General features: G+C 59.7%; 1 protein-coding gene across 1 annotated transcript in view; it reads right to left on the bottom strand.

Moving 5' to 3' along the window:
- Positions 1–46: 46 nt before the first annotated feature.
- Positions 47–19047, bottom strand: part of PGBD5 (piggyBac transposable element derived 5) — a gene marked incomplete at its 5' end in the record, with an annotated part of 32617 nt that continues 13616 nt past the window's right edge. The window contains 6 exons of the mRNA XM_079763545.1: positions 47–1884; positions 5429–5534; positions 10091–10288; positions 11854–12034; positions 12587–12721; positions 15226–15653. Of these exons, the coding sequence (XP_079619671.1) occupies positions 1689–1884; positions 5429–5534; positions 10091–10288; positions 11854–12034; positions 12587–12721; positions 15226–15653 (1244 nt within the window). The 3' untranslated portion in view covers positions 47–1688. The remainder of the gene's footprint in view (positions 1885–5428; positions 5535–10090; positions 10289–11853; positions 12035–12586; positions 12722–15225; positions 15654–19047) is intronic.

The following is a 19047-nucleotide window of genomic DNA, read 5'->3' as shown; positions in this document are numbered from 1 at the left end:
CTCGTACGTGAAGCTGTTCCTCGTTAACGAAAGCCGTCCCCAGCTCCCGGCCGCAGAGGTCTCCGAGCAAAGCCAGTCACCCCTCCTGACCTTTTCACAAACTCACATACAGACAGAGACTCAACATCTAAATAGACTTTTATTTTTCCCTTTTACTGGTTTGGACAGAAAAGAAAACTCAACCCCCCAGCTCGCATTCGCGTCTCCCTAAGTGGGGGGAACACACTCAGCTCAGAAACAGTGGACCCTGTAGAAAAAGCATCACAAATTAAAAATAGATTCTCACGTGGAAAAAGTGCCTCGATCCCGTGTGACGGGCGCGGCAAAGGCGTCTGGACACAAGATTCAGAATCCGGCCGCGATCCGTGGCCCCGAGGGGACACCAGGGGCGAGGTGGTCGTCGCGAGCCGAGGACACGGGGGCACGGAGGTGGGCATGCTGCCAGCACACGTAACTGACGGGTGAGCACGGGACACGTCCCGGGCCGAGGAGGACGGACTGCATTGGTGAACGTGAGGGGCTCGTCCGTCGGGCAGGAGGGGAGCACGTGGCTCCTGAAGGGACTCGTTGCTTGTCTGTGGGACGCAGCCTGTCGGCCGCTCTGGCAGATGTTCTGGGGACCGTGGGCCCTGGCTGCCCGCTGCCTGTCCTGTCACCGTGTCCGGCCGCGGTGAGCAGGCCTCGGCCCCTCGGGAGATCTCACAGCCGAGCCAGCAGCCCACCCCCCGTGCGTGTGCAATGCCAAACCCCGTCCATGTGTGACCGAGACAAGCACACGCTGGCCCACGAGGGACCGAGACGCAGCCGTGGCCGTCCTGGCGACGGTCTGTCTGCTTCAGCCATGCTGCGTGTTTGTCAAGACCAGTCATCCCGCCGATGACACGCGAGAGGCCCGCGGGCACCTGGGTCCCTGGGGGAGGCAACCCCATCCGTTCCAGAAGCGAGCTGCCCTCGCTGGCCCGAGCACGGGCACCAGGCGCAGAACCCAGACCCGGGATCATGCCGGGAGCGGGGGGGGGGGGGGGGGGGGAAGAAGGGAGACATTTTCCTTTTACAGACGACCTTAAGCAACAGTAAGAAAATAACCTGAAGATATATTTAAAAATAAAAAATAGCATCACACGTCATTCACGGCGCCGTGGGCGTGCCCCTCCCGCCCTGGGCCCGGCCGCGCGGACGGCAGGAGCAGGGAGGCCTCGCTCAGTCCCAGCGCGGAGCCCCCTCCATGCCTGCGCTTTAAAGACGCCCCGTTTGTCTCCTCGTCCAGGAGGCCCGCTCTGAATGCCTCCCACGAGGCAAATCCGGAAAACCCGTCCTCTCTATGCACCGACCATCTCCGCCGCACAGCCCACCCGCTGGCTGAGGTCACGTCCACACGGCAGAGCGAGCCAGGCCACACGTCTGTACGGAGCAGGCACCTCCAGCACCACGTGCCGCGCTCCTCCTGCCCCTGGCACCTTGGGGGCACCAGCCCTCCCGGGCCGTGGTGCTGAGCTGAGGCCCTGCAGGCTCCGTGGGCATCGGGGATGGCACGCCCGCTGAGCACTGGACTGGCAGTGGCCTGGTGGCACGTGGCGTGTGGAGTCGGGGTGCGGTGCCCCTCCTTGCACCGCGTCCCCAGGCTCCGGGCGGGCAGGTCGACGGCAGGCTCCCCCTCCCACCTGGTCCTTCCCCGAGCCCGGCCCCGCTCAGGGGGTCGGAGAGGCGTCCTCCAGGCCCAGCAGCTCCCGCACGAGTCTCTCGCCGAATTGCGCCCGGCTGTACCTCTGCACGTGGTAGGCGTCCGAGAGCTTGTACAGGATGTAGGCGTTGTTGACGGCGATGCTGACGGCGAACCAGAACACCTGCTGCCACGTCTTGTTGGGTTTGTGAGAGATGAAGTACCTGCGTGGACACAGGGGTCAGGGAACCGCCCAGCCCAGCCGGCGTGGCTCAGAGGGTGAGCGTCCACCTAGGAACCAGGAGGTCACGGTGCGATTCCCGGTCAGGGCACGTGCCCGGGTTGCGGGCTCCATCCCCCGTGTGAGGCGTGCGGGAGGCAGCCGGTCCATGGTTCTCTCTCATGGTGTTTCTATCTCTCTCTCCCTGAAATCAATAAAAACGTATTTTAAAAAAGACAAAGAAGAGAACAGCGCCCATCAGGGAGTGGGGGAGAAGGTGCTGAACCCGGAGCCAAGCGTCTGTGGCTCAGAGAACAGGGCTCAGGGTCCTCCTGGGCCAGCCCTTCCTGCCCCGTCTACACGTCTGTCTCTGCTCTGAGCGCGAAGGGTTTGGGGGTCAGATCCTCCCCACGCCCAACAGCAGGCTCCCAACAGATGACTAAACTACGCGGGGTTCCTGGGATAACTAGGGGGGTTCCCTGGGATAACTAGGGGGGTTCCCTGGGATAACTAGGGGGGTTCCCTGGGATAACTAGGATGGTTACCTGGGATAACTAGGATGGTTTCCTGGGATAACTAGGGGGGTTCCTGGGATAACTAGGATGGTTTCCTGGGATAACTAGGAGGGGTCCCCTGGGATAACTAGGGGGGGTTCCCTGGGATAACTAGGATGGTTTCCTGGGATAACTAGGAGGGGTCCCCTGGGATAACTAGGGGGGTTCCCTGGGATAACTAGGATGGTTTCCTGGGATAACTAGGGGGGTTCCTGGGATAACTAGGATGGTTTCCTGGGATAACTAGGGGGGTTCCCTGGGATAACTAGGGGGGGTTCCCTGGGATAACTAGGAGGGGTCCCCTGGGATAACTAGGGGGGTTCCCTGGGATAACTAGGGGGGTTCCCTGGGATAACTAGGAGGGGTTCCCTGGGATAACTAGGGGGGTTCCTGGGATAACTAGGATGGTTTCCTGGGATAACTAGGAGGGGTCCCCTGGGATAACTAGGGGGGTTCCCTGGGATAACTAGGAGGGGTTCCCTGGGATAACTAGGAGGGGTCCCCTGGGATAACTAGGGGGGTTCCCTGGGATAACTAGGGGGGTTCCCTGGGATAACTAGGAGGGGTTCCCTGGGATAACTAGGAGGGGTTCCCTGGGATAACTAGGGGGGTTCCCTGGGATAACTAGGGGGGTTCCCTGGGATAACTAGGAGGGGTTCCCTGGGATAACTAGGGGGGTTCCCTGGGATAACTAGGAGGGGTTCCCTGGGATAACTAGGAGGGGTTCCCTGGGATAACTAGGGGGGTTCCCTGGGATAACTAGGGGGGTTCCCTGGGATAACTAGGAGGGGTTCCCTGGGATAACTAGGGGGGTTCCCTGGGATAACTAGGAGGGGTTCCCTGGGATAACTAGGAGGGGTTCCCTGGGATAACTAGGGGGGTTCCCTGGGATAACTAGGGGGGTTCCCTGGGATAACTAGGAGGGGTTCCCTGGGATAACTAGGGGGGTTCCCTGGGATAACTAGGAGGGGTTCCCTGGGATAACTAGGAGGGGTTCCCTGGGATAACTAGGGGGGTTCCCTGGGATAACTAGGAGGGGTTCCCTGGGATAACTAGGAGGGGTTCCCTGGGATAACTAGGGGGGTTCCCTGGGATAACTACGCGGGGTTCCTGGGATAACTAGGAGGGGTCCCCTGGGATAACTAGGGGGGTCCCCTGGGATAACTAGGGGGGTTCCCTGGGATAACTAGGAGGGGTTCCCTGGGATAACTAGGGGGGTTCCCTGGGATAACTACGCGGGGTTCCTGGGATAACTAGGAGGGGTCCCCTGGGATAACTAGGGGGGGTTCCCTGGGATAACTAGGATGGTTTCCTGGGATAACTAGGAGGGGTCCCCTGGGATAACTAGGGGGGGTTCCCTGGGATAACTAGGGGGGTTCCCTGGGATAACTAGGGGGGTTCCCTGGGATAACTAGGAGGGGTTCCTGGGATAACTAGGGGGGTTTCCTGGGATAACTAGGGGGGTTCCCTGGGATAACTAGGGGGGTTCCCTGGGATAACTAGGGGGGTTCCCTGGGATAACTAGGGGGGGTTCCCTGGGATAACTAGGGGGGTTCCCTGGGATAACTAGGGGGGTTCCCTGGGATAACTAGGGGGGTTCCCTGGGATAACTAGGGGGGTTCCCTGGGATAACTAGGGGGGTTCCCTGGGATAACTAGGGGGGGTTCCTGGGATAACTAGGGGGGTTTCCTGGGATAACTAGGGGGGTTCCCTGGGATAACTAGGAGGGGTTCCCTGGGATAACTAGGAGGGGTTCCCTGGGATAACTAGGGGGGTTCCCTGGGATAACTAGGAGGGGTTCCCTGGGATAACTAGGGGGGTTCCCTGGGATAACTAGGAGGGGTTCCCTGGGATAACTAGGAGGGGTTCCCTGGGATAACTAGGAGGGGTTCCCCGTGACAACCCCTGGACCTCGGCCGGTGCGGGGCGCGTAGGGCGGACGCAGAGACAGCTCGCTCCCTCCGGAGGGCTCCGGCCGCGCCCAGGCTGTTCCCAGGGCCCAGGGGCTGGCCTTCCCTCTGCACGTGACAAAGCCCAGATGTGCCTCTCTGAGCGGCCACGTGCATGGCCCAGGGCCGCTGAGCTGGGTCCGACCCTGTTCTGGGTGTGAGGCCAGGACTCGTGACCTTGGCGAACCCGCTCCCACGGCAATGGTTTCTCAGTTCCTGTTCGGAACGTAACGACGCTCGGCCAGCAGACGGCACTGCGGGGACATGCAGACACTGCGTCCCATCCATTCTATGTGGACACTTGAGATGAGCCCACACCTGTGAGGGCATCGCGGCTGGAATCATTGGGAACCCGCTGGCAGACACACGGCCACGGGCAGACACACGGCCACGGGCAGACACACGGCCACGGACAGATACACGCCACGGGTAGACACACGGCCACGGGCAGACACATGGCCACGGGCAGACACATGCCATAGAGACACGCCACGGGCAGACACACGGCCATGGGTAGACACACGGCCACGGGCAGACACACGGTCACGGGCAGACACACGCCACAGGCAGAGACACGCCACGGGCAGACACACGCCACAGGCAGAGACACGCCACGGGCAGACACACGGCCACGGGCAGATACACGGCCACAGGCAGACACACGGCCACGGGCAGACACACGCCACAGGCAGAGACACGGCCACGGGCAGACACACGCCACAGGCAGAGACACGGCCACGGGCAGACACACGCACGGGAGCTCAGGAGCGGTGGGACAGAGGGTGCGGGGTGTGGGCCAGGGAGGAGGGAAGATGTGAGCAGGCGAGGAGGCGCCTCTGGGCAGGGAAGAAGCGGGCAGAGAAGGGGCAGGCGCAGAGGAAGGCTGGGCTGCGGGCCGAGCCTGGGAGCCAGGGGAGGCTCCGGGTTGCGCTCAGTGGGCCTGTTCTTTCCATCTTTCCATCTGAAACTGGGGCAACGACCGACCACCCGTCCCTGTGTTCTGTGCCGGTGACTGCAGGACCGGATGGGAGCGGCGGGCACCTACTTGCTGTACTTGTCGTCGTATCTGCAGATGTAGCTGAGGTGAGCGGCGAACGCCTCCACGGCCAAGGGGCAGGGGACCTCCCCGCTCCTCCGCTTGATGATCACCCCTGCGGGGACAGAGTGTCAGCCCGGCCCCTCCGGGTGCTCTGCGGCGGCTCACACCCACGCCTGTCCCACTGCCTGTGTGTCCCATGCAAACCAGAGATGGGGGATTTGGGGAGGAGGGGAGGGAGAGGAGGGAGGAGGAGAGAGGGAGGAGGAGAGAGGGAGGAGGGAGGAGAGGAGGAGGAAGGAGGAGGAAAAGGGAGGAGGAAGGAGGAGGAAGAAGGGAGGAGGAGGGGAGGAGGGGAGGAAGGAGGGAAGGAAGGAGGAGAAGGGGAGGGAGGAGGGGAGGGAGGAGGGGAGGGAGGAGGGGAGGGAGGAGGGGAGGGAGGAGGGAAGGAAGGAGGAGAAGGGGAGGGAGGAGGGGAGGGAGGAGGGGAGGGAGGAGGGGAGGGAGGAGGAGGAACAGGGAGGAGCAGAGGGGAGAAGGGGAGGAGGAGGAGAGGGGGGAGGAGGAGAGGAGAGGAGGGAGGCGGAAAGGGGAGGAGGAGGAGGGGAGGGAGGAGGAGGGGAGGGGAGGGAGGAGGAGGGGAGGAAGGAGGAGGGGAGGAACAGGGAGGAGCAGAGGGGAGAAGGGGAGGAGGAGGAGAGGGGGGAGGAGGAGAGGAGAGGAGGGAGGCGGAAAGGGGAGGAGGAGGAGGGGAGGGGAGGGAGGAGGAGGGGAGGAAGGAGGAGGGGAGGAACAGGGAGGAGCAGAGGGGAGAAGGGGAGGAGGAGGAGAGGGGGAGGAGGAGAGGAGGGGAGGGAGGAGGAGGGGAGGGAGGAAGAGGAAGGACAGGGAGGAGCAGAGGGGAGAAGGAGGAGGAGAGGGGGGAGGAGGAGAGGGGGGAGGAGGAGAGAGGGGAGGAGGAGAGGGGGGAGGAGAGGGGAGAAGGGGAGGAGGAGGAGAGGGGGGAGGAGGAGAGGAGGGAGGCGGAAAGGGGAGTAGGAGGAGGGGAGGGAAGAAGAGGGGAGGGAGGAGGAGGGGAGGGACAGGGAGGAGCAGAGGGGAGAAGGGGAGGAGGAGGAGAGGGGGAGGAGGAGAGGAGAGGAGGGGAGGGAGGAGGGGAGGGAGGAGGAGGGGAGGGAGGAAGAGGAGGGACAGGGAGGAGCAGAGGGGAGGAGGAGGAGAGGGGGAGGAGGAGAGGGAGGAGGAGAAGGAGAAATAGGGAGGAGGAGAGGAGAGGGGAGGAGGGGAGGGAGGAGGAGAGACAGGGAGGAGGGGAGCCAGGAGGAGGAGGAGGAGGGACAGGGGGGAAAAGGGAGGAGGGGAGGAGGAGAGAAAGGAGGAGGAGGAGGGACAGGGAGGAGCAGAGGGGAGGAGGAGGAGAGGAAGAAGGGAGGAGGGAAGGGAGGAGGGGTGGGAGGAGGAGGGACAGGGAGGAGCAGAGGGGAGAAGGGGAGGAGGAGAGGAGAAGAGGAGGAAGGGAGGAGGGAATAAGGGGAGGAGGAGAGGGAGGAGGAGGGGGAGGAGGGACAGGGAGGAGCAGAGGGGAGAAGGGCAGGAGGAGAGGAGGAGGGGAGGAGGAAAGGGGAGGAGGGGAGGGAGGAGGGGAGAGAGGAGTTGAGGGGTAGAAGGGAGGAAGGAGGGGAAGGAGGAGGAGAAGGAGGAGAAGGAGGGACAGGGAGGAGGGGCAGGAGGAGGGGAGGAGGACGAGAGGGAGGAGGAGGGACAGGGAGGAGAAGGGAGGAGGGGAGGAGGAGAGGAGGGAGGAAGAGGGGAGAGAGGAGGAGAGGAGGGGAGGGAGGAGGGACAGGAGGGGAGGGGAGGAGGGGAGGGAGGACGAGAAGCGAGGAGAGGAGCAAGGAGGGGAGGGAGCAAGGGAAGGAGGGACAGGAATGAGAAGGGAGGAGGGGAGGAGGAGAGGAAAGGAGTGGAGGGAGGAGGATAGGAGGGGAGGGAGGAGGAGAAGTAGGAGGAACAGGGAAGAGAATGAGGAGGAGGAGGGACAGGGAGGAGTAGAAGGGAGGAAGAGAGGAGGAGAGGAGGAAAGGAGGAGGGGAGGGTAGTAGGGAGGAGGGAGAAGCAGGGGAGGGAGGAGGAGGAGAGGAGGGACAGGGAGAAGCTGAGAGGAGAAGGGGAGGAGGAGAGGAGAAGAGGAGGGGAGGAGGGGAGGAGGAAAAGAAGGAGGTGGAGGTGGGACAGGGAGGAGGAGAGGGGAGGAGGGGAGGGAGGAGAGGGTAGGAGGGGAGGGAGGAGGGACAGGAAGGAGGGGAGGAGAGGGAGGAGGAGAAGCGAGGAGGGGAGGGAGCAGGGGGAGGAGGGACAGGGAGGAGAAGGGAGGAGGGGAGGAGTAGAGGAAAGGAGTGGAGGGAGGAGGAGGGGGAGAGGAGGAGAGGAGGGGAGGGAGGAGGGTAGGGAACAGGGAGAAAAGGGACAGGGACAAGGAAGGAGGGGAGGAGGAGAGGAGGGGAGGGAGGAGGAGGGGGGAGGAGGAGTAAGAAGGGGAGGGAGGAGGGAGAGGAAGGAGGAGAGGGGAGGAGCGGAGAGAGGAGGAGAGGGGAGGAGGAGGGGAGGAGGAGGAACAGGGAGGAGGAGGAAAGGGGAGGAGGAAGAGGGGAGGAGGGGGAGGAGGAACAGGGAGAAGGGGAGGGGAGAAGAGGAGGGGAGGAGGCGGGAGGAGGGGAGGAAGGAGGGGAGGGAGGAGGAGAGGGGAGGAGGAGGGGAGGAGAGTAGGGAGGAGGGAGGAGCAGGGGAGGGAGGAGGAGGAGAGGAGGGACAGGGAGGAGCGGAGAGGAGAAGGGGAGGAGGAGAGGAGAAGAGGAGGGGAGGAAGGAGGAGAGATGGGGAGGGAAGGAGGAGGGGAGGGAGGAGAAGTAGGAGGAGAACAGGGAGGAGGAGAGGGGAGGAGGAGGAGATGGAGGAGATGGAGGAGGAGGAACAGGGAGAAGGAGAGGGGAGGAAGGAAGGAGGAGCAAAGGAGGAGGGGAGGAGAGGAGGGAGGAGGGAGGAGCAGGGGAGGGAGGGAGAGAGGAGGGACAGTGAGGAGCAGAAAGGAGAAGAAGAGGAGGAGATGAGGAGGGGAGGAGGAGAGGAGAGGAGAGGAGGAGAGGAGGGAGGTGGAGGAGGGACAGGGAGGAGGAGGGGAGGGAGTAAGGAGGGCAGAGGAGAGGAGGAAGAGGAGAGACAGAAAGGAGGGGAGGAGGAGGAAGAACAGGGAGGAGAAGGGAGGAGGGAATGAGGAAAGGAAAGGAGGGGAGGAGAGGAGGGGATAAAGGAGGGAAGGGAGGTAGAGGAACAGGGAGGAGCAGAGGTGAGAAGGGGAGGAGGAGGGAAGTAGGAGAGGAGGGGACGGAGGAGGAGAGGGTGGAGGTGGAGGGACAGGGAGGAGGAGGGAATAAGGGTAGGGAGGAGGGTATGGAGGAGGGGAGGAGGAGGAGAGGGAGGAGGAGGAGGAACAGGGAGGGGGTAGGTGAGGATTAGGGGAGGGAGAATGAGGAAGGACAGGGAGGAGGAGAGGGGAGGAGGAGAAGAACAGGGGAGGAGGGGAGAGAGGGGGAGGGACAGGAAGGAGGAGAGGGGAGGAGGAGAGGAGGGAGTAGGGGTGGAGGAGAGGGGAGGAGGGGAGGAGGGGAGGGAGGGGAGGGAGGGAGGAGGAGGGACAGGGAGGAAGGGAAGTGAGGAGGGGAGAAGGAGGGGAAGGAGGACGGGAGAGAGGAGGAGGAGGGACGGAGGAGAAGGGAGGAGGAGAGGAGGGGAGAGAGGAGGAGAGGAGGGGAGGAGGAGGGGAAGGAGGACGGGAGAGAGGAGGAGGAGGGACGGAGGAGAAGGGAGGAGGAGAGGAGGGGAGAGAGGAGGAGAGGAGGGGAGGAGGAGGGGAAGGAGGACGGGAGAGAGGAGGAGGAGGAGGGATATGGAGGAGAAGGGAGGAGGAGAGGAGGAGAGGAGGAGGGACAGGAAGGAGGAGAGGGGAGGAGGGAAGGAGAAGGAGGAGGAGGAACAAGGAGGAAGAGAATTAGGAGGAGGAGGGACAGGGAGGAGGAGAGGAGGGAAGGAAGAGGGGAGGAAGGCAGGGAGGAGGAGAAGGGATAAGGAGGAGAGGGGAGGAGAGCGGAGGAGGGTAGGGAGGAGGAATGAAGGAGGAGGGAAGGAGGAGGCAAGGGAGGAGGAGAAGGAGGAACAGGGAGGAAGAGAATGAGTAGGAGGAGAGGAGGGAGGAGGAGAGGGGAGGAGGGATGGAGGGGAGGAGGAGAGGGGAGGAAGTGGGAGGATGAGGGGAGGAGGAGGAGTTGGAGAGGAGGAGGAACAGGGAGGAGGAGGAGGAGGAACAGGGAGGAAGAGAATGAGTAGGAGGAGAAGAGGGAGGAGGAGAGGGGAGGAGGGAATGCCCTTCAAATACAGCCAGCTGTCTGCTGTCAGACCCACGTACAACCTGAGGGACCACAACCTGAGGGACCTCGGAGGTACCTCAGTCCCCGCCACCCCCATCGCTGTTCCTGTGGCTGCTGACGCCTAGTGGGAGCACAGCCCGCAGCCCAGCTGCTGAGCAGCACAGGGTGGGCGGCACTCGTCAGACTCACCCCCCGCGTGCCTCCCCCCAGCACCTCCGCGTCCCCGCACAGCCCGCTCGGCGGCGCCCACCTTGCTGCACGGGCGAGTAGGCGTTGGTCAGGAAGCGGAAGTGGCCCTTGTTGTACCAGCAGATCAGGGACATGTTCCCCTTGGTCCGGATGCGGTGCTGGCCGCGGGCGGGCGGCGTGGCGGGGCTGGCGAGCATGGACCGCGGCAGCCCCGTGCAGTCGCTCTTCCGGGAGCTGAGCAGCCCGCAGCAGTAGATCCCTGGGGGGACACAGACCGCGGCATCAGTCCCCTGGCTGCCCAGCCCCGGCGGCTCCCAGCCCCAGCGGGCTCGGGACAGGACGGCTGCTCATCAGACTGCCCGTCTGAGGCAGGTGCGTGGGACACGTGTGTATAGGTGGGTGAGTGCGTGTAGGTGGTGCGCGTGTGTATAGGTGGGTGTGAGTGCATGTAGATGGTGTGTGTATATAGGCGGGTGTGAGTGCATGTAGATGGTGTGTGTGTATAGGCGGGTGTGAATACATGTAGGTGGCGCGTGCGTGTATAGACGGGTGTGAATACATGTAGGTGGTGTGCGTGTGTGTATAGCCAGGTGTGAGTGCATGTAGGTGGTATGTGTGTGTATTGGCAGGTGTGAATACATGTAGGTTGTGCATGTGTGTATAGGCGGGTGTGAGTGCATGTAGGTGGTGTGTGTGCGTATAGGCAGGTGTGAATACATGTAGGTGGTGTGTGTGTATTGGCAGGTGTGAATACATGTAGGTGGTGTGTGTGTGTATAGGCGGGTGTGAGTGCATGTAGGTGGTGTGTGTGTGTATTGGCAGGTGTGAATACATGTAGGTGGTGTGTGTGTATAGGCAGGTGTGAATACATGTAGGTGGTGTGTGTGTGTATTGGCAGGTGTGAATACATGTAGGTGGTGTGTGTGTGTGTATAGGCAGGTGTGAATACATGTAGGTGGTGTGTGTGTGTGTGTATTGGCGGGTGTGAGTGCATGTAGGTGGGGTGAGTGTACAGGAGCCCCTGGGAGTCCCCCTAGAGTGATGGCTGGCGTCTGGAACTTGTCTCGGGAACGTGCACAGTGTATCTCAGGTTGCACGTGAGGCCACAGCGTAAGCAGGGAAGCAGTAGCACCAACAGTTCTCAGTGTCAGAGCCCTAACTCACCCTGCAGCTTCTAGAACCTTCTGTGCTCCCATTACCTTCCCCGCAGGACAGAAGACGAGGCAGGGCTCCAGGAGGCCCCGGCTCAGGGCTGGGAAGGCGGGCCGGTTCAAACCCGACCTCGGCTGTGTCACCCCGACACGGTCACAGGACTCGCGGGAGGGCCGGCCCTGTCCTGTCTGACACACCGAGACGGCCGGCACCGTCTGATGGGATTGGTGCCCGCACGCGAGACCCCGCAGCGCTCCCTGCCCCTCCCCGGGGGAGGACCGAGCAGGCGCCCTCCATCCCCCAGGGAGAGGCCCTCCGACCACACGGGCACCCGACGCCCGACGCCCGACGCCCGGCCGCCAGACCTGGGAGCAATACACCCTGTGCCTTGTGAGCCCCGCTCTGTGGCCTCTTGCTACAGCAGCGAATGGACCCCACCCTCAGGCTCTGTCAGCAGCCATGGCCTTACGGGCGGGGCTGTGTGCTGACCGGTCCCCACAGGAGCCGGGACTCGGGCCCTTCAGCTCGGGTGCCCAGCGGGCCCCGCCGGGGCTGCGGTGATCTGCTCCCCGGGGAAGGCCTCCTCGCACGGCCTGTGCTGGACGCCACTCCACCCCCTCTCCCAGCACCACCTCCCGGCAGGGCCAGGCTCACCCGCGCCCCACGACAGACCTTGCTTTTCAAACTCTTCGAACAGCGCCAGGCTGGTGATGCTGGGCCCCGTGAAGACGATGTAGTTCTTGCCGGCCGCGTTGCGGCACAGGCTCCGGGCCACCGCGCCGTGCAGCTGCGGCTTGTTCTTCAGCGCGTCCAGCCCGTCGGGGCCCGCGCCCTCCTTCAGGTGGACGTAGATCTGCAAGGGAAACACCCGGGCCAGTGAGCCCACAGCGCGGCGGCCAGGCCCACGCTGGGCAGCACGGCTTCTGTCCCTAATGACTTCACTTTAACCTAATTATCGCTCTTTCTCTTAAATATATCTTTATTGATTTCCTAGAGGAAGGGAGAAGGAGAGAGAGAGAGAAGCATTAATGATGAGAAGCATTAATGATGAGAATCATGGATTGGCTGCCTCCTGCTCGCCCCTCACTGGGGATGGAGCCTGAACCCAGGCATGTGCCCTGACCGGGAATCCAACCGTGACCTCCTGGTTCCTAGGTGGACGCTCAACCACTGAGCCAGGTCGGCCGGGTGGGGCCTGAGTCTTGGTCAGTTTCCCCAGAGGGGCTGAGCTGGGTGGGACAAACGGGCAGGGGACAGTGCCGGCCACCCCAGTGCTCAGCGTGGAGGGCAGCACCGGCCCAGCCTCAGGAGAACATCTGCGTGACGCACAGGGGAAAGGCAGTGAGGGAGGGGTTCACCGGTTACCACGCCTCTCCCCCGGCTCCCGGCCCCGCCCAGGGCTCACCTGGATGATGAAGCCGGTGGACGAACACTGCCGGACCCACAGGCTGAACTTCCGCTTTTTCCTCTTGCGCAGCTCCCGCTCCGTGCACGTGGCGATGAACACGGGGTCCTCGTCAATCAGGGGTTCGTGTAGCACCTGCCGGGAGAGGGGAAGCAGAGATGCTCACAGCGGCAGCGCCAGCTCAGGGCCTCGCCAGGTCTGGGCTCAAGTCTCGTCTCTGCCCCCGACCAGCTGTGTGGCCTTGGCTGAGGCACTCTACCTCTCTGATCCCGAAGCGCATCTATGAAAGGGTCACACAGGACCTGCACCGTGTTTTGGGGAGGACTAAGTAAGAAGCGGGGTACAGAGCTCGCAGCACAGGCCCTGACAGAGCGGGAATTGAGAAAATGGGCTGCAGGCCCCCAGTCCAAACCCTCCCTCGGTAGCGGGCTCTCGAGCCGGGGCCTGACCTCTCACTGGGCGTGCTGGTGGGGGCACCCACTTCTTTTCAGGGGAGACCTTTCCACCCGCGGATGATGGCTTTAACGGTTCGGCTGTCCTTTCCCTCACTGGCTCAAATCTGACTGATATTGAACTTAAACCTTTTTTTTAAAATCCTCACCCGAGAATATTTTCCCACTGATTTTTAGGGAGAATGGAAAAGAGAGGGAAAGACAGAGAAACATCGATGTGAGAGAGACACATCGACTGGTTGCCTCCTGCACGAGCCCTGACCAGGGGTTGGGCAGGATCGAGCCCAGGACCCTTCAGTCCGCTGGCCGACGCCCTATCCACTGAGCCAAACCAGGTAGGGCTGAATTTAACGTTGGATCTGACCTCTGCCCTGGGAGAAACGAAGAAAAACACACGACTTGTTTAGGTGTCAGGACAGGTCTCGGGCTGGCCTACGCCGCTCTTTCCCGGCTCCTGAAATGGCCCAGTTCCCTTCCGACCCAGCCACGGGCTCTCCGCTGTCCCTGACGGTGCCCCGTGCTTTCTGACAGGGGGTCCAAGGCGACTTTAAATATCACGTCACCTATTTTAGCTGCCTGACAACACGGTGGTAGGACATTTCAGTGACAAGACAATAGAGTAAAAAGAAATGGAATTATAAAAACAGGCTCCGAGCGGTGGTCCAAGTTTTGCTTCTTTGAGTCAAAGCTTTTAAAATGGGGAGACTTTTAGGTCAATTCTAGCACTCTGCAATCCTTCCCTCCTTAGTCCTGATTCAAGCTGAATTATGAATTGTCTCATTGAAATGAAGCGTGTAGGGAGTAACAGCATCCCAAGAACTCCACACGATGCTCTGGACCAGGGGCCAGATTGCGTCTGGCCCCCTCCCTGCCTGTTGTAAATAAAGTTTTATTGGAACCTGCCACGCTCACTGGCTCGCTCACTCACTCACTCACTCACTCCCGCATTGTGGATGGCGGCCTTCGGGCTACAATGGCAGAACCGATGCCTCTGGCCACTGACAGGGAGAATGTACCAACCGACCCTGCTCTCCAACGGTGCCTTTCAAGCTTGAACGGACAAGCTGGTCACGGGGGGGGGGGGGGGGGGGGGGGGGGGCGGTGCTAATGGGCAGGCTCTGATTCAGCAGGTTGGGGGCAGGGCCCGAGTTCTGCCTCTCCAACAGGCTCCGGGTGGAGTCAGGACGCGCTGGGCCAAGGGCAGAGCGGAGGGTAATGCTCACCGTACCCTCCATTCTCTCCTTCATGCGGCCTGGATGCCATTAAAAACCACAGGGGGTCGGGTTCCGCCCCCGCCCTCGGCCTTTCTGTGGTTAGAGGCAGGGACAAGCCCAGCGACTGCTGCTCATGAAGGGAGGCCTGGCGAGCTGCCTGGAGGAGGTGCCTCCCACCTGCTTCCTGAACTGGCCGCCTCTGTGCGGCTCATCAAACATTCGAGCCCCATGTGGAACCACGCTAGCAAACCGGCGAGCGCCTGCCTCGGAGGGAAATGGAGCAGAGGGGGAAGGGACGTCGCAGAGACCGCTTCTGTGCCCGCTCCACCCATCCTGCCAGAGCCAACGCCTCCACTCCACCTGCATCAACGCGTCATCAGTGCAAACCACACACCTCACCAGCGCGTAAGGGCCAGCGAGAATTTGTCCTGTTTTCGCCCTCTTTTCTGTCTGCATTAAAATGAATTCCACCCGGCCAGTGTGGCTCAGTGGTTGAGCGTCGACCTGTGAACCAGGAGGTCATGGTTCGATTCCCGGTCAGGGCACATGCCCGGGTTTCGGGCTCCATTCCCAGTGTGGGGTGTGCAGGAGGCAGCCGATCCATGATTCTCTCTCATCATTGATGTTTCTCTCTCTCTCTCCCTTTCTCTCTGAAATCGGTAAAAAAAAAACTATTTTTAAAAAATAAAATAAAGGAGAGGGAGGATGGTGAGAAAAGAGGAGGAAAAGTGCATCTCAGAGCAAAACCCCGAGTTCTGATCGTCTGTGGTCAGGCGCTGCTGACCTGCATGTCCCCTGGGTCTTACGTGGATGACCCTGAAGTGACCTGAGTCCAGGCAGGAAGGGAGGAGGCCCAAGGTCACCTCCGCCTCCCGCTTCCGGGGACCCCAGGGATGATTCCACAGTACGGCTGCTGAGTGGTGGTGGCCCCGTTCCCCCGCCCCGGGCCGAGGGCCCGCTGCGCCCACCTCACCTGGGTCTGGGAGGGCCTGAAGGCCGTGTCGAAGCTGCTCTGCAGGGCGTCGAGGAAGGGCTGGACCTTGTAGAGGCCGTGCGCCGCCTGGCTGGAGCGGAAGGCCACCACGTGGAAGTACTTGAGGATCTTTTCGAAGCGGGCCTGGCTCATGACGCCCGCCAGGCCCCGGTTGCTGTAGAAGCCACCGCTCCAGATGCTGAGGACCGACTCGCAGTGGGAGATGCTGGTGGAGATCATGTAGCCCAGGAAGGCCTTCATCTCGGCCAGCGTCACCTCCGCCCAGGCGCCGTCGCTGCCGAAGCGCTCCTGGAACTTCCTGGCGTACATGTTGGTCTGCACCACCATGTTCTTGAGCATGTTGTCGGGGACGAAGAGCTGGAAGAAGTCCATGGCGCTGGCGCTGGGGGGCATCGTCCGGGTGGGACCTGAAACAGGAAGGCCGAGCACTCATTGCTGCCGCCGGCACGCCCCGGCCAGGGTGGGGGCACTCCCATCGCTGCCCCTCTGCCCGCAGGCCACCCTTCGCGACACCCTTCGCGGGCTCACACACCAGCCCCCCATACCCCCAGTCCCCTGCGACTCACACACCACCAGGGGCCCCGCTTCACTCTGCACACACCCTTCTTACAAATCTGACAAATTCAGAAACACTGATCCAGAGTAAGGGAGCCCGGCCGGCATGGCTCAGTGGCTGAGTGTCGACCTAGGAACCAGGAGGTCGTGGTTCGATTCCCGGTCAGGGCACATGCCTGGGTTGTGGGCTCGATCCCCAGCGGGGTGCATGCAGGAGGAAGCCAATCAATGATTCTCTCTCATCATGGATGTTTCTCTCTCTCTCTCCCTCTCCCTTCCTCTCTGACATCAATAAAAATATATCTTTTTTAAAAATTATGTATTTTATTAATTTTTACAGAGAGGAAGGGAGAGGGAGAGAGAGTTAGAAACACCGGTGAGAGAGAAACATCAATCAGCTGCCTCCTGTACACCCCCTACTGGGGATGTGCCACAACCAAGGTACATACCCTTGACCGGAATTGAACCCAGGACCCTTGAGTCCGCAGGCCGACGCTTTATCCACTGAGCCAAACCGGTTAGGGCAATAAAAATATATCTTAAGAACAAAGAGTAAGGGACAGTGAGGGGTGGGGAGTAGAGGCAGAGCCTAAGGAATTCTTATCACAGGAGCCTGGCTCTGGGAGGATGAGTGGAGAGGGCAGCAGAAGCGGTCTCTGGCGTTTACTGTCCTGTAAGTCCAGGTTCCTCTATAAATGAGAATGCTTTCGCCACGTGGGCCTGGGAAATTCCATCCAGGTGAGAAAGCATTTACACGAGGTATTCTGTATGTGGTAATTGAAGTTGTCGGTGAAGAAGGCTGGAGGGACTCGTTTAGATAATTTCACCAATGCAATAAAAGCCTCACAACAGCTCGGCCAGTGTGGCTCAGTGGTTGAGCATCGACCCAGGAACTAAGAGGTCACCGGTTCAATTCCCGGTCAGGGCACATGCCTGGATTGCTGGCTCAATCCCCAGTGGGGGGCGTGCAGGAGGCTGTAATATTGAGTGTAATGGCTTGGGTCGATTTCTGGGTTCTCTGTTCTGTTCCTTTCATCTATATGCCTATTCTCGTGCCATTACCAGGCTGTCTTGATTACAGTGGCTTTGTAGTGTAACTTGAAATCTGGTATTGTGATTCCTCCAACTTTGTTCTTCTTTCTCAGATTGCTGCAGCTATTCGGGGTCTTTTTTGGTTCCATGTACATTTTGGAGGATTTGTTCTAGATCTGTGAAATATGCTGTTGGCATTTTAATAGGTATCGCATTCAATCTGTAGACTGCCTTGAGTAGTATGGACATTTTAATAAGGTTGATTCTGCCAATCCATGAACATGGTATATTTTTCCACTTGTTTATATCTTCTTCTGTCTCTTTTCCCAACATCCTATAGTTTCCTGAGTACAGGTCTTTTGCCTCCTTGGTTACGTTTATTCCTAAGTTTCTTAATTTTTTTGTTGCAATGGCAAATGGGTTTTAGTTCCTCTTTTTGAGAATTCATTTATTGGCGTAAAAAAAGCCATTGATTTTGAGTGTTGTTTTTGTATTCTTCTACATTGCCAGATTCATTAAATCTAGTAGTTTTTTGGTAGTCTTTAGGTTTTTAGGTACAATATCATGTCATCTGCGAATAATGAGAGTTTTACTTCCTCCTTTCCAATATGGATGCCTTTTATTTCTTCTTGTCTGATTGCCGTGGCTAGAACTTCCAGTGCTATCCTATATAATAAAAGCCTAATATGCAAATTGACCAAACAGCAAAACGACCGGTCGCTATGACGGGCACTGACCACCAAGGCAGACGCTCAACGCAGGAGCTGCCCCCCGGTGGTCAGTACGCTCCCTCAGAGGGCAGGTCCACAGCCACTCAGCTGACCCGGATGAGCAGCACTCCCACAGCAGACCGATCTCCACAGGCCACGCCCCCACCAGTGCACGAATCCCGTGCACCGGGCCTCTAGTGTTGAGTAAGAGTGGTGAAAGCAGACATCCCTGTCTTGTTCCTGTTCTTACAGGAAATGGTTTGTTTTTGCCCATTGAATATGATGTTTGCTATAGATTTGTCATATATGGCCTTTATCATGTTGAGATATACTCCCTCTATTCCCACTTTGCTGAGAGTTTTCATCAAAAATGGGTGTTGGATTTTGTCGAATGCTTTTCCTGTCTATTGATATGATCATGTCATGACCACGTGATTTTTGTCTTTCATTTTATGTGATGCATCACGTTTATTGAGTTGCGAATATTGTACTAGCCTTGCACACCTGGAATAAATCCCACTTGGTCATGATGTATGATTTTTTTAATATATAGCTGGATCCAATTTGCTAATATTTTGTTGAGAATTTCAGCATCTATGTTCATCAGGGATATTGGCCTGTAATTCTCTGTCTTTGTAGCGTCTTTATCTGGTTTTGGAATCAGGATAATGCTGGCCCTAAAGAAAGAGCTTGGAAGTGCTCCTTCCTCTCGGATGTTTTGGAATAGTCTGAGGAGGGCCGGTGTTAGTTCTTCTTTGACTGTTTGGTAAAACTCCCGTGAAGCCGTCGGACCCGGGCTTGTGTGTGCTGGGAGCTTTTTGACGTGGTGCACACTGGGTGCACCTGATATTCCTCTCCCCTTCCTTTCAGGAAAAGGGCCACTCTCACGTGCCATACAGAGTGGGATCAGCGACCCGCTAGTGGAGAGAAGAGATTGCCCAAGGCTGCAAGCCGTCCTGTCTTATTTGGGACTTTCCCTCCCCCGACCCCAACACCTGACTTAAGCGTCTAAGAAGAAAGAAGAGCAGACAAGCCCAGACACCCAAACTTAGGAGACAGAGAGCAGCCAGGCCTCGGGGGATGAATTTTTCATGAGACTGGGAAAAAGAAAAGAATCCCATAAATGCTCGTGTGGGCATCAAATGCTTCTTTGTGCCGTCCCCGGTTATAAATATCCCTCTGAGAAACCGGGCTATTGTTTGTCAGGACTCGGGAAGGAAAGCAGCCTGAGCAGATGCTGCTAACATGCAAGGAAGAGCCCAACTGGGGGGCGAGGGCACTAATGGGGGGGGCTAAATGTCAAAGATGGGGGAACCTCCCCACTTCTGATTGGCTGGGCGTCGGCCCTAAACCCAGGAAGCAGGTTGGCAGCTTGAAACTGCCACACTGGACGCCTCAGACACCCCAGGAAAGAACTCTCCAGATCTTCCGTGTAAGAGAGGAGGAGGCTCAGGCCACACGTGGTTTCATCGGCGCTTGCCCTCCTGTCTCTTTTCTAAAAGAT

This window comes from Cnephaeus nilssonii (assembly GCF_951640355.1).
Source record: "Cnephaeus nilssonii genome assembly, chromosome: 23".
NCBI lineage: Eukaryota > Metazoa > Chordata > Mammalia > Chiroptera > Vespertilionidae > Cnephaeus > Cnephaeus nilssonii.
This window is presented reverse-complemented; position numbering and strand designations above follow the sequence as displayed.